The following is a 15220-nucleotide window of genomic DNA, read 5'->3' as shown; positions in this document are numbered from 1 at the left end:
CGTTGGTCAGGCTGGTCTCGAACTGCTGCCCTCAGGTGATCCACCTTCCTTGGCCTCCTATATTGCTGAGATTATAGGTGTGAGCCACCGCACCCGGCCTGGATTTTGAATTAGGACAGTTTTCCTCACTCCCAGGTTGTGCAGGAATTCTCTCGTTTTCCATTGATCTGTAGTTCTTACATGGTTTCATTGGCCCAGTGACTCCAGCACACCCTGTGGAAAGACAGTTTTCCCCCATTCCCGCCTTTGCAGTACAAAAAATGTCCATGTGCAGTTGGGCCTGCCTGTGGGTTTTTCATTCTGTTTTGCTCATCTGCCTGTGTATTCATGGGTTAGTTCTCCCCACCCACAACCCAAACTGTTCTTTTTTTTTTTTTTTGACACGGAGTTTCGCTCTTCTTACCCAGGCTGGAGTGCAATGGCGCGATCTCGGCTCACCGCAACCTCCGCCTCCTGGGTTCAGGAAATTCTCCTGCCTCAGCCTCCTGAGTAGCTGCGATTACAGGCACGCGCCACCATGCCCAGCTAATTTTTTGTATTAGTAGAGACGGGGTTTCACCATGTTGACCAGGATGGTCTCGATCTCTTGACCTCGTGATCCACTCACCTTGGCCTCCCAAAGTGCTGGGATTACAGGCTTGAGCCACCGCGCCTGGCCTCAAACTGTTCTTTTTCAGGGTTTTCTTGGCTACCTTGGCTTGTTCTTACAAATGAGATTTATTTATTTATTTATTTATTTATTTATTTTAGATGGAGTTTTGCTCTTGTTGCCCAGGCTGGATTGCAGTGGTACGATCTCAGCTCACTGCAACCTCGGCCTCCTGGGTTCAAGCAATTCTCATGTCTCAGGCTCCTGAGTAGCTGGGATTACAGGTACGTGCCACCACTCCCGGCTAGTTTTTTGTATTTTTAGTAGAAACAGGGCCTCAGCATGTTAGCCAGGCAGGTCTTGAACTCCTGACCTCAGGTGATCCGCCTGCCTCGGCATCCCAAAGTGCTGGGATTACAGGTGTAGATACTCTTCTTATAAAGCCCATTTATAGGCCACCATGCCCGGCCTACAAATGAGCTTTATAAGAAGAGTATCTAACGACAAGGGCAAATGTCCATGAGATGGTGTTAGAAATAGCAGGCAACAGAACCATGCACTACATACCTATAAATATTTTTTCTTTACAAAAAAATATTGTAAGGGAAAACATCAACATGTTTGTGTGGTCACATGATAACTGGGTTAAGGGTAGCATTATCCTGTTATTGGTGAAAACCCTGACGGAATACACTTGACCATCCCAAGGCTTCCTCCTTTGTCCTCACCTCAGTCCTGTGCCACTCTGGAGATCTTGTCACCCTCTTGGAACAGACAGAGCAATTTCAGGCACCTCTCTGCAAGGGAGAGAGTGCATTATGGCCAGGTGGAGCCTGGGTGTACTGCTTCCGCCCAGCGGGGGAGGAAGGCAGGTGGGGTTCAGGCCTGTCTGATTTTGCTCCCTACTGTTCTGCTCTCCTGTCCCCATGAAGGGGAGCTTTCCTCCTCTCCCAGGTGACAGTTCATAAGAGGGAAGGGGACCAAGCTTCTATTTTGGCCCAGCACTGTCCAGAACTTTTGGCGATGGTAGAAATGGTCTCTATCTGTGCTGTCCAACATAGGACCCACCTGGGCTGATTATAACCCCCAAAACAGGATCCTAATGCCATAATCCTGAATGTTGAAATCCCAAAAGATCAAAACTCCTAAAGGCTGAAACCCTAAAAATCACAATCCCAAAAGTCCAAACTTAAGAAGTCTTGATTGTACCTAATTTCAAATCTGTAATTTATGATTTGGGGATTCAATTAGACATCAAGGGATTTTAGACTTTAGGGATTTTGATCTTTATGGATTTCAACATTTGGGGTTATGGTGTTTGGGACTGTCTTTTGGATTATAGCCAAAACCCAGGAGCCACTAACCCATGTGACTATCAAGCACTTGAAATGTGGGTGGTGTAGGTAATGAACTGAGTTTCAAATCTCATTTACTTTTAATTAAATAGCCACTGTGGCTAGTGGCTACTCTACTGGACAGTGCAGCTTTGACTACTTCCCAACCCAGCCACCCCCCTTCCAACCCAGAACTGGAAGGAAAGACCATGTGAGCACACTGAACATCCAGGCGAGGTGACAGCAGCCCTGGGCAGGGAGTGGGAGAGGCCCGGGGGGCAGCTCTGGAGCCAGGCCCTGCTCAGCGAAGGCTACAGGAGCCCTGGGGAAGCAACCAGCCTGAAGCATCTCCCCACCCCAGTGGCCACAATGGCAGCCCTCCCACTTCACAATGTCACAATACCGCAGGCAGGAGGCCAGGCAGGCAAAGCGGTTTCCTCCAGGGCAGGGCTCTTTGTCTCCAGACCTACTTCCAGCAACCAAGGCGTCCGAGGGCCCATCTCCTGGGGAATGGAAAAGTGCCCAGTCGCTGGGCGGCCTCAAGCTGGAGAGCTATGGGGGAAGCAGGGCAGGTGTGGGGCTGGGAGAAGCTACTAAGCCCCACATCCGAGGTGCCCCAGGGCCTGGCAGCCCAGCTGCAGGGAGATGGAACACTCTGAGAAGCTATTCCTCTTCCTGGCCATTTGATTCATCTACTTCTTTTCTGACACCAACCTCTCTTCCAACTACTCAGGGGCCGAAAGGGCGACTGGAGGGCCGAAGCCCCTGCGAGTGAGGACAGAGAATGGCCAAAGGCCAGAGCCAAACAAACTTTGCACCTTGGGAAGAGAGATTTGGAGACTGAAGCTGCCTGGGCCCCTCTGCCCCGCAAACTGCAGGGGTGCCATGGCCCTGGCCTCTTGCTTTCAGAGGGCTTCAAGTTAATGTCACACGAAGGGGAAGAGACATGTGCCCACAAACCCTCTGGTCATGGAGGGGGCAGAAGGTCTCTGGAGGGCAGCAGGGCCACAGCAAGGCTCTGGGGTCCTGAGTCTTCTCCTTCTGTGGATTTCAACTGCGTGTTGATAGCTGCTCTGTGCCTGAGTCCAGGCTCTAGTGAGAAATAAACTGCCTTCGGAGCCACGTGACAGCAAGAGAAATTTTATCCTCATTTTCTAGGGGACAGAAACAGAGCCCAGTGGTGCTTAGCATGTTTCTGGCAAGGGTAGTGAAAAGACCACTTCCTTTTGGGGGAAGTTTTTCAAATAAGAAAAATGAACACAACTCCTGGACATGGCTCCACCTGGACCTAGGACAGGGCCTGACATTCCAGGGACTCCCAGGCTGGGTTTTCCACCAGAGCAGTCTTGGGGGGCAGGAGCCTGTTAGAAATGCAGATCCCCAGGGCCCTGCAGGCAGTCTGGATAGTACCTCCAGCACAGCTGCTTAAGGGAAGGCAGCCCAGCCCTCACCTGGGAGCGCTGTGCTGACGCTGACTGCACGCTGGGGCTCCTGGGGTTGGGTGGACAGGATTCCCCTGGAGAGATGGGCCCCAGCAGCCAGAGCGCACTGTGGGTGTCAAGCTGCTAGTAAGAAGTAGGCTGTTCCCTGAGACCATGACAGGTTGAGGGTGGGAATCACCACCCCCCACACTCACCAAGAAATGCTTTTGCTACATGCTGGGGCTTTTTCTTTTCTTTGAGCCAGTCTCGCTGTCACCCAGGCTGGAGTGCAGTGGCACAATCTCGGATCACTGCAATCTCCGCCTCCTAGGTTCAAGTGATTCTCCTGCCTCAGCCTCCCAAGTAGCTGGGAGGGGCGCCCACCACCACGCCCGGCTAATGTGGTAGGGCTTTTCTAAGAACAAAAGCACATGGGAGGGCAAGACAAGATTCTGGAGAGGCACAGACACTGAAAGCCAGGGGCACACAGGAGCCTTGCCAGCCAGGATGGCACAGGGCATCCATGCAGACCCTCAAGTCTCATGTGAGGGCTGAATCAAGGTCAGTGCCATTGGGAAGCAGAGGGAAGCATGTGACCACCTCTCTGAAGCCACCTTTGTGGACGAATGACATACAAACTCAAGAAAATGCAGGCTTAGCTAGGCAGTGGTTCACACCTGCAATCCCAGCACTTTGGGAGGTTCACTTGAGCCCAGGAGTTCGAGACCAGTCTGGACAACATAGCAAGACCTTGCCTCTACAAAAAATAAAAAATAAAAAAATTAGCTGGGCAGGGTGGGACATGCCTACAGCTTCTGCTACCTGGGAGGCTGAGGTGGGAGGATCCCTTAAGCCCAGGAGTTTAAGGCTGCACTGAGTTATGATCACACCACTGCCCTCAAGCATGGGGAACAGAGACCAACCCTGTCTCAAAAAAAAAAAAAAAAAAAAAGCAGCTGGCCAGACTTGGTGGCTCAGGTCTGTAATCCCAGAACTTCGGAAGGCTGAGGCGGGCGGACTGCCTGAGGTCAGGAGTTCGAAACCAGCCTGGCCAACATCATGGTGAAACCCCATCTCTACTAAAAATAGAAAAAATTAGCTGGGCATTGTGGTGCACACCTGTAATCCCAGCTACTCCAGAGGCTAAGCAGGAAAATCGCCTGAACCGAGGAGGCGGAGGTCACAGTGAGCCAAGATCGTGCCACTACACTCCAACCTGGGCAACACAGCGAGATTCTGTCTCCAAAAAAACCTAATCCCAAACCCGATCTCTAAAGTCCTGGGTGTTGTCTAGAGCCCTGGACGGCCTAAAGGAAAGGAATGTGCAGCGCGCCATGGCCTGTTCACAGGAACCTGCGCTAAGCTCAAGGGTATAATACAGCTTTACAAAGCATCTCCAGGCTGCTCCTTCCCAAACATACTTAGAAGTGAAGAGGGAAAGGCAGGTGTGTTTTCTCACCGAGGTTCTTCTAATGGCTGGAATCTGATACAGTATCGAGTTGTAGGGATATGGATCTATTTGGGACTCCATAAAGCTAAATGTTGGACTAAAGAAGAATGCAGCCTGTAAACAAGTATTTTTTCCTGAAACTGGCCACATGCAGACAAGCTGCGCTCCCTGTCAGGGAGCAGTTTGAGGAGCCAGCTGAGCACGGCTGGCACAGGCAAAGGGAGCTCTCCACCCTCCCACCATGTACATCCCCCTGCAAACCTAGGTTCTGAGCCCCCTCGCAGAGGACAGATCCGAAAACTCGAGTTTGTGTCCTTTCAGGCTGTTGACAGGAATGACAACCTGATGGGTTGCAGTGACTACATACAGCTGCCCTGTGAGTTCTACTTGTGTGGGTGCAGGTGGGCGACAGGAGTGTGACGACACAGACGGGCACTGTACCAGGAGGAAGCCCAGAGCAGACGTCAACCATCGCTTTATTAAGGCTGCCAGTCAGGGGCTGAGTCATGCACTCCACAAACACCCCCACCCCACAAGGTCCACTTTTGGATGACCCTGAAGGCGGAGGCTCCTGAGATCTGAGCCACAGTCTAGGGTGAGCCACCCACAGTGCCCTGCTGGATGGGGGTGCACATAAACTGCATGGGGGGCCCTCAGTAGGGGTGCTCCTGCCTAGGGTGGGGTTGGTTCCAGGAGGCCCTGGGCTCAGGCAGGGTGAGTGGCAGGAAGGCAGGGGAGACAGGGACATTCACCCCGCCCTCTGGCCTATGGCTTTGTTGCCCTATTGCCACCACTGCGAAAGCAGTATGCTACACCGTGAAGTGATGAATGACAGCCCCGGGAGGGAGCAGACAGCTTTGTGCCTGGGGCCTGGCCAGACCTCAGGGGTGCTGTGCCCTGCTCCTGTTCCCCTCAGCTCCTCCCAGTGATGGGTCTCCTCCGGTGGAGGCCAGTCATTCAGAAGTGGACCCGCAGCACGTCCTGGCTAGCAACTGGCCGCTGGCAGGCGGTGCACGTCATGGGCAGGGAGCGTTGCTTCTCACCCAGGCAGGGTCGGCACAGGAGGTGGCCGCAGGGCAGCTGGTACACTGGTTCCTTCTTGAAGTAGGGAGAAAACACTCTTTTGCAGGAGGCACACTCGGGGCCCGGGATGCTCCCAGGCTGCTCTGGTAAATCAGGGAGGAAAATAGCCCAGGGTTAGGAAAGCTGTTCCATGGTCAGGCTGGTCTGAGAGGCACAGCCTTCCCACCAGGCCGCTGCAGCAGCTGGTTCATCCCTCCCGAGCCCGCCCCAGGCTGATCTGGGAAGGGAGTGGGAGGTGGAAAGGGAGCCCAGGAACCCAGGAGGCCTTTTCTCTATCATCTTTGACCAAATCTCAGTGCCTCTACGAATGCTTGAGAGGAGCTGGCTTCTGAGGGCAGCAGGCAGGACTGGGCCCTTCCTCCTGGTCTCCCAGCAAGCTATACTTTCCCTGAGATAGGCAGCCAAGGCTGGAGCAAGGCACAGCTCACTCTGACAATATAAACTGCAAGAAACATGAGATGCGACAAGAAAAGGAAAAGGCAGGCCAGTGGGTGGCTCACGCCTGTAATCCCAGCATTTTGGGAGGTTGAGGCAGGAGGATCATTTGCCAGGAGTTCGAGACTAGTCTGGGCAACATAGTGCAATCCTGTCTCTACAAAAAAGAAAAAGAAAAGGAAAAACAGCACATGGTCCAGTGTACCAGAGTTGGGAAGTGTGAGGAGGGAGGTCAGCAGAGACAGGGCTGAGGCCTGCAGCGCACCTGCCTCTGGGGCCTGGCTCCTGCTCCCTTCAGCCCTGCAGCCTGCAGCCCCCTCACTGCTACTGGCAGCTCTGCTCCTGACCCCTCAATCCCCTCCTGTGCTTCCCTGGCCGTCTGGGGAGGCTCTCTCTTCTTCCCCAACTCCTGCAGGGCATCCTTGAATGAGGGTCACAGTGGGCAGCTCTGGCCATGCCCCGCTAGGCTGCACCCACGGCTCTTCCTTTCCTCGTGACCCCTCTGGAGAGTGACAGGGGATGGGCTTGCCTGTCCTCTTTACGGTCCCTGTCTCCACTCCTAGCCGCTACTCTCTGGAGGATCCCAAAGGAACCTCAAACCAATTTGCTTCAGAAATGTTTCTTAATCCCCCTTCTCTCTGTCCATTTCATCACCGTACCCCAGACCGCTCAGCACATCTCTTCCTAACTCTTCTCCAGGCTTGTCCTCTCAATCTGTCCTCAAAGCTGCCTCCAATGACCCACCTATGTAACCTGATCACTCCATGCCTCTGCTTTCTACCTCTTAGTGGCTCCCCATCTTTTGGGACAGTGAAGACTCCCTGCACGGCCCACCCAGCCTCCTCACCTCTCTTCATACCAGTCTCACCTTCTAGAGTGCAGCAGCTTCCAATCACTTCTCTGCACACACACTGGCCAGACCTCAGAGGTGCTGCTGGCCTCCTCACTTTGTGCTTGCTGTTCCCTCTGCCTAGAATGCCCTTATCTGAAGACTTGGCTCAGACCTCACCCATTCCAGGAAGCCTCCCCAGACTGCCCCTTTCCTGTGCATTTAGAGCCCATTCACACTGCTCAGCCTCCAAGCTAGCATGCCTGCTTCCTCCCCAGGCTTTGCAGGCCCGGAGGGTCAGGACTATGTCCATGTTGCTCATCTGGCCTCAGGGCCTGGCACAGCACCTCACAGGACACCTGCTCCATCCACATGTGATAAATGGACCTGCCATCTACACTCAGGCACCAGGAACCAAAGAAGGGAGAGCAGGGGTGCCCAACACAGGGGAGCAGAAACTGAAGTGTAGTCTAATGAGCACTCCCTGCCTCCACATCCCTGAGAACTGTAGCCAGGAAAGAGTGGCCTGGCTGTGGGCGTTTTCTTTGGGCCAAACATTAAGCAACATAAAAGTACTGGTGCCTCTCCTGTGCACACAAGCCAAGAATTCCCCAGTGAGTGGAAAGGTGAACCTCTACAGGGAAGGGAAGGAGGGAGAGAGAAGCCAAGGAGCAATGCAGGTGGGGAGGGAGGAGGGAAAGAAGGAAGGGGAGGAAGCGAGGAAAGAGCCACTGACTGCTTTTCAGTGGTTCCTCTTCCATGAAGGCTCTGCTAGAGGCTTCAGAGATCTGCCTGACCCACGGTGCACCATGAGAACTTATTTTCCATCAGAGTTTTAAAAACCACACCTGGCACAACATCACAGAGACATGCAAGGGCCCCAATTTCTCCCAGCACTGACCAGAAGTCCTATTAAAGGGTCTCAGAGGCCTAGAGCCCTGGGGGCAGTTTCAGTGACAGAAAAAAAAAATCATCAAGGAAAAGACAATTATTGTGCCCTGGGCAGACTGGAAACCCAAGTATATAACTGCAAACTGAGGCGATTAAGAGAGAGAATGAAAAAGAGACCTTGCTTTGAACAGGGTGGGCTAACATGGCCTCCTACAGGAAGAGCTGTGAGAATGAAAAGGGGCCAGCCACGAAGAATGAAAGGACAGCAAGCACAAAGAACAGACTGTCCCTTAAAGAAAAAGACACAGTGAGACCGAGTGTGGTGGCTCACGCCTGTAATCCCAGCACTTTGGGAAGCCGAGGCAGGTGGACCACCTGAGGTCAGGAGTTTAAGATCAGCCTGGCCAACATGGCTAAACACGAGGTCAGGAGTTGGAGACCAACCAGTCTCTACTAAAAATACACACAAAAAAATTAACTGGGCTTGGTGGCGTATGCCTGTAATCCTAGCTACTAGCGGGGGCTGAGGCAGGAGAATTGCTTGAACCCAGAAGGTAGAGGTTGCAGTGAGCCGAGATCATGCCACTGCACTACAGCCCAGGCAACAGAGCGAAACAGAGCGAGACTCTGTCTCAAAAAAAAAGAGATTAGAGAGTCCAGGGCCAGAGCTGGTAGAGAAGGCAACTGGCAATGGAAACTGAAGAGGGACCACTGAAGACAGGAGAAAGATGCAAAACAGCCTGAAAGCCAAGAGAGAAGGTGTTTCGGGCAGCACGGGCTGGCTGGCCACATGACATACTGCCGAAAGGGTAAGCAACCACGAGATCTGAAGTCAGGGAAGTGGAGGCCACTTTATAAGATAGGTTCTTGGGGGTGGTCAGGATAATCAGAGTAGGCAGGAGAGAGACAGGGAAGTGGGGAACTAGAGACAGAAGAGGAAGGCAGCCTGGGGTCCAGACACCAATGGAAGGCACTGGCTTTGTGCAGGCAGGAAAGGAATCAGGTGTGTGCCTTATCGTAGGCCCCACCAGGCTCTATCTCGTAAAAGATGCCTTGCTTTGCAGTCAGTTTCTCTTGCTTTGTATCCTAATAGATTCTGGCATACAGTGGGGGCCAAGGTTCATTTTAGGCAAAAACTGGCCCATAAGCTGCCACTGCTCTTTTCTAAGACACTGATGGAAGTGTTAATACAAAGGGATGAGGATGAGGATGACAAAACCCAACCCCAAACTTCTCTTCACATTTATATAAAGTGCTTGTATGTCACACTGAAGACAGACTAAATGAGAAAAAATAACAAAAAAGGCCAGGCACGGTGGCTCATGCCTGTAATCCTAGCACTTTGGAAGGCCAAGGCGGGCGGATCACGAGGTCAGGCATTCGAGACCAGCCTGGCCAACACAGTGAAACCCTGTCTCTATTAAAAATACAAAAAATTAGCTGGGCATGGTGGTGGGTGCCTGTAATCCCAGCTACTCAGGAGGCTGAGGCAGGAGAATCGCTTGAACCCAGGAGGCAGAGGTTGCAGTGAGCCAAGACTGTGCCACTGCACTCCAGCCTGGGGAATTAAGCAAGACTCTATCTCAAAAATAAATAACACAAAAAAGAGAGCAACAAAAATCCTCAAGAGAGAATAATTAATATTAGATATCACAAAGAAACACAGCAGAGGGTGGCCAAGCCCTACATCCACAGAATCACTAAGGGTTGACTAAAGAAAGCGTTTCTTGTAAGAAATTTAAGTTCAGAGGCAGCCCCTCAATTCCCCCTGGAAAAGGCAAGAGAACAGGCTCTCTCCCAGGCTGGGTGTTGGACCTGAGGGGGAGGCTGGCCAGGCAGGTCCACAGAGCCCCGAGGGACTCAGCCCAGCATCCAGAGACAGAGAATAGACCACCTGTTCCAAGGCTTCAAGGAGATGGCGGGGGCCCATGTTACCCGAGCTGGTGCCAGGCCTCCAGGAAGCGCTGCTCCCTCTCGCGCCAAGGTGCTGGAGCTGTCCCCTGGTCAGCCGTGCCGTAAAGGACGGCATGGAGCCAAGGGTGGACGCCAAGGCAATTTCCAAGCTTTGTGACAGCTTCTGCTCGTGGGACAGTGGACCTGTTGAGAGAGGCACACATCCAGAGACAGGCTCCGCAACACAGAACAGCCTCAAGTCCTTCGAGGGCTACAAAAATGTCACCTTCAATCTCACGCATCAATGTAGTGAAACTCCATCCTAATGTCTACTTGTGGACCATGACAGAACACCAGGAAGTAAAGCCCTAGGAACCCTTGGCAGTTCCTGCCCATCCCACCCGCTTCAGGCTTTTCTCCTCCTGGAGAAACTGCTGGGCAGGCATGGGCCACCTCGTGGCTCAACTGCAGAACTGCACCCTCCTTTTTCTTTTTTTGAGATGGAGTCTAGCTCTGTTGCCAGGCTGAGTGCAGTGATTCAATCTCGGCTCACTGCAACCTCTGCCTCCCGGGTTCAAGTGATTCTCCTGCCTCAGCCTCCCGAGTAGCTGGTATTACAGGTGTGCACCACCACACCCGGCTAATTTGTGTATTTTAGTAGAGATGGGGTTTCACCTTGTTGACCAGGATGGTCTTGATTTCCTGACCTTGTGATTCGCCCACCTCGGCCTCTCAAAGTGCTGGTATTACAGGCGTGAGCCACCATGCCCGGCCTCCTTTCTAAAGACCTCCTTGCTGGCCAAGGAAATGACAGGAGCAAGCAAAAGCTGGCTTTGGATTCATGCTCCCTACCCACCATTCCCTCCCCGGTGGCCTTAGTCTTCTCTTTCCCTAACTCCTCCCTTCTGGGGACCCCACTACCCCGCAGTGGGGCTCGTCTGCATTTTCTAAGTGTTCATGCCCTCTCTCTCCTGTTAAGTAAAACAAAGCAGTTATTACCGAATAGAACTAAGACGCCACACTGACCACACCACAATTTAGGGGACCTTCAGTGTAGGGTCAACAGAAAGCCAAGTCATGGAATGAGGGTGAAGGCCAAAGGGGTAGGGGGACAGCTGCCCAAGAAAGGCCCCAGGGACCTGCCTCAAAGCAAAATTTGCAATGCTGTCCCAAAGAGGGGAATGGAACGTTTTGTCTACTGTTTGTAGGACACAGAACATCAGCCTAGGGCCTTGAAGGAGCCCTAGTCAGCATGGTCCTGAGTCACCAAGTTTGTCAAGGCCAACTGCACGGAGACCTCCACAAACTGACGCTGAGGTCTAAGGACTTTTTTCCTTGTTCCATCCCACTGTGCCTCAGATGCTTCCAGGATTTTCTGGAGATCATGTTAACTAGAATTTACTCTTAAAACCAAAGACACAGAAATAAACATTAAGCATACTATTTGCATAGCCTTTTAGAAGAAGACAGGAAATTAAAACAACGATCAACTCTAAACAGAATAATTTTAATTAAAAAAAAAAAAAGATTGTCAGGCTGGGCACAGTGGCTCACGCCTGTAATCCCAGCACTTTGGGAGGCTGAGACAGGCAGATCGCCTGACGCCAGAAGTTCAAGACCAGCCTGGTCAACATGGTAAAACCCTGTCTCTACTAAAAATATAAAAATTAGCCAAGTGTAGGGGCATGTGCCTGTAATCCCAGCTACTCAGGAGGCTGAGGCAGGAAAATTGCTTGAAATCAGGAGGCAGAGGTTGCAGTGAGGTGAGATTGCACCACTGCACTCCAGCCTGGGTGATAGAGCGAGACTCCGTTCCCCTACCCCCCAAAAAAACCACTAACAGGGCCGGGCACAGTGGCTCACACCTGTAATCTCAACACTTTGGGAGGCCAAGGCAGGCAGATAACTTAAGGTCAGAAATTCAAGACCAGCCTGGTCAACACAGGAAAACCCCATCCCTACTGAAAAACACAAAAAAAAATTGGCCAGGCACACTGGCTCACACCTATAATCCCAGCACTTTGAGAGGCCAAGGTGGGAGGATCACGAGGTGAGGAGTTCGAGACCAACCTGGCCAACATGGTGAAACCCCGTCTTTACTAAAAATATAAAAATTAGCCAGGCATGGTGGTAGGCACCTGTAATCCCAGCCACTCAGGAGGCTGAGGCAGGAGAATCACTTGAATCCAGGAGGAGGTTGCAGTGAGCCGAGATCGTGCCACTGTACTCTAGCCTGGGCAACAGAGCAAGACTCTGTCTCAAAAAAAAAAACCAAAAAACAAAAAAACTTAGCCGGGTGTGGTGGTGCGCACCTGTAGTCTTAGCTACTCAAGAGGCTGAGGCAGGAAAATTGCTTAAATTCCAGCAGCAGAGGTCACAGTGAGCAGAGATTGCATCACTGCACTCCAGCCTGAGCAACAGAGGGAGACTCTCCAAAAAAAAAAAAAAAAGAAAACCAACTAACAGGAGGGGCACTGTCCTGTTAACAGGTGGTTCATGCCTGCCTGTAATCCCAGCACTTTGGGAGACCAAGGCGAGTGGATCACTTGAGGTCAGGAGTTCGAGACCAGCCTGGCCAAGATGGCGAAACCCTGTCTCTACTAAAGATACAAAATATTCTCAGGCGTGGTGGCAGGCACCTGTAATCTCAGCTACTTGGGAGGCTGAGGCAAGAGAGTCTCTTGAACCTGGGAGAGACAGGTATCAGCAATCTGAGATCATGCCATTGCACTCCAGCCTGGGTAACAGAGCAAGACTCTGTCTCAAAACAAAAACAAACACAAAATAAACACCCATTAACATTAAAAGATTCATGACCAAATGGAGTTTACTCCAGGAATGTAAGAATGGTGCAATATTGCTAGTGCAGAGAAGGCAAAGAAAGGAGAAAAAAAAGAATGGTGCAATATTAGAAAATCCATTAACGTATTTTATTACATTAAAAGATTTGAAGGGCTGGGCAGGGTGGCTCACGCCTGTAATCCCAACACTTTGGTAGGCTAATGTGGGTGGAGTACCTGAGGTCAGGAGTTCAAGACCAGCCTGACCAACATGGAGAAACCCTGTCTCTACTCAAAATACAAAAGTAGCCGGGCATGGTGACACATGCCTGTAATCCCAGCTACTCAAGAGGCTGAGGTGGGAGAATCGCTTGAACCTGGGAGGTGGAAGTTGCAGTGAGCCGAGATTGTGCCATTGCACTGCAACCTGGGCAACAAGAGTGAAACTCTGTCTCAAATAATGATGATGATAATAATAATAATAATAATAATAATATCATTTCTACTGATACTAAAAGGCATGAAACAAAGTTCGATTCCCCAGTCCTGGATAAAAATAATAAAATAGGAATCAGTGGCAGAGGAGAGTTTCTGAACCGTCTCCAGGTAAATCCTACCTCCTGATATTCATGCTCTTCGGTATCCTCTCCCCTTGAGTGGGCTGGACTTAAGAGTCTTGTTCTAACAAACAGAACACAGTGATCCATTTCTCCACCAGGCAGGAAAGACACTGGTGTTGAGGCTGACATACCTATCAAGGACAACCACTATTATGGCTTCTGGTGCTTTGAGGAAACCTCAGGTGATTGGCCCTCTAGCCCGGCGTCTGAGGTTTCATATTGTTGGAGCATTCGTTGTGTTCCTGGGGGCTGCAGCTAACTTTGCTGCAGCTGAAAGAAGAAAGACGGCACATGCAGATTTCTAAAGAAATGATGACTCCATGAAAGATTGTGAGGAGATGAGGAAGGCTGATATCTTTCAAAATGCAAAGTGATTTTGGAATATAAAGAATTTCTTGGCCAGGCACAGTGGCTCATGCCTGTAATTCCAGCACTTTGGGAGGCCGAGGTGGGTGGATCACTTGAGGTCAGGACTTTGAGACCAGCCTGGCCAACATAATGAAATCCCGTGTCTACTAAAAATACAAAAATTAGGCCAGCTGAGGTGGTTCACACCTGTAATCCCAGCTACTCAGGAGGCTAAGGGAGAAGAATCACTTGAGCCCAGGAGGCGGAGGTTGCAGTGAGCCAACATCATGCCACAGCCTGGGTGACAGAGTGAGACTCCATCTCATAAAAATACAAAAATGAGCCAGGTGTGGTGGCATGCACCTGTAGTCCCAGCTACTCCAGAGGCTGAGGCAGGAGAACTGCTTGAACCTGGGAGGCAGAGGTTGAAGTGAGCTGAGATCATGCCACTGCACTGCAGCCTGGGTGACACAGCAAGACTCCATCTCAAAAAAAAAAAAAAGAAAAAGAATTTCTGAGTTGAATTACACAGAAGTTTGTTACCGAGCTGTGCTCTCGAACTAAGAAATACGAAGATGGAAGCTAAAAAAATTATTTATCTTGATATTATAAATAAGCAATTAACAAACACCTTGGGAAAAATTAGAATACAGTAGAAGTGAGGAGTGTGATTTTCAAGATTAGATTCTAAAAGACAATTTTTCCCTCGTCTGCACTCTCTCTGGAACACACAGCTGCCATACGTGCACTGCCCTATGGAGAGTCCCATGTGGCAAGGAACAAAGGGAAGCCTGGGGCCAACAGCCAACTAGCAAGTGAGGCCTCCATCCCACAATGCATCAGAAGCTGCATCTTGCAACAATCGTGGGTGAGACTAGAAGTAAATGCCTTTCCTAGTTGATCCTTGAGATGACCACAGCCCCGGCCACCAGTTTGACAGCAGCCCTGGAAGACCCTGAAGCAGAGAATCCAGACAAGTTATGCTGGGATTTGTGACCCACAGAAGTTATGAGAAAATGAATGTTTGTTGTTTTAAGCTACTAAGTTTTGGGGTAATTTGTTACCTAGCAATAGAGAACCAATACTTCTTTAACATGGCAAAAACATCTATCTCAGCCTAAGAGCCAATATCCGGCTTACGATGAGGCATTCACACTGAACACGTTCAGCTGCAGAGGTCACCCAGTGAACCAGGGCTGCTCATCTCAGGAGAGAGCAGCATCACCGGCCCCAGAAATCACTGGCAATGCCCCAGGAAGAGGCAGGAGGCCAGGATCCCTAAATCTCATATTCAAGAATATTGCAGGCTGGGCACGGTGGCTCATGCCTGTAATCCCAGCACTTTGGGAGGCCAAGGCGGGTGGATCACCTGAGGTCAGGAGTTTTGAGACCAGCCTGGCCAACATGGTGAAACCCTGTCTCTACTAAAAATACAAAATTAGCCAGGTATGGTGGTGCATGCCTGTAATGCCAGCTACTCAGGAGGCTGAGGCAAGAGAATTGCTTGAACCCAGGAGGCGGAGGTTGAGGTGAGCCGAGACTGTGCC

General features: G+C 51.1%; 1 protein-coding gene across 3 annotated transcripts in view; it reads right to left on the bottom strand.

The window, feature by feature from the left end:
• Positions 1-5252: 5252 nt before the first annotated feature.
• The window catches only part of UBOX5 (U-box domain containing 5), a 46329-nt gene continuing 36361 nt past the window's right edge, over positions 5253-15220 (bottom strand). Inside the window, exons 4-5 of one of the 3 annotated variants that reach the window (XM_012455339.3) lie at positions 9968-10129; positions 5253-5960 (exon numbers count right to left, since the gene is read on the bottom strand). In XM_012455339.3, coding sequence (XP_012310762.2) covers positions 5752-5960; positions 9968-10129 — 371 coding nt within the window. In that variant the 3' untranslated portion in view covers positions 5253-5751. The remainder of the gene's footprint in view (positions 5961-9967; positions 10130-15220) is intronic. The other 2 variants (XM_012455341.3, XM_012455342.3) reach the window with 2 other exon arrangements.

The sequence above is a fragment of the Aotus nancymaae genome, unplaced genomic scaffold (genome assembly GCF_030222135.1).
Source record: "Aotus nancymaae isolate 86718 unplaced genomic scaffold, 86718_ANA_hifiasm-v0.15.2.pri h1tg000029l, whole genome shotgun sequence".
In the NCBI taxonomy this organism is placed as follows: Eukaryota; Metazoa; Chordata; class Mammalia; order Primates; family Aotidae; genus Aotus; species Aotus nancymaae.
The sequence above is the reverse complement of the archived record's forward strand: the minus strand, read 5'-3'. Positions and strand labels throughout refer to the sequence as shown.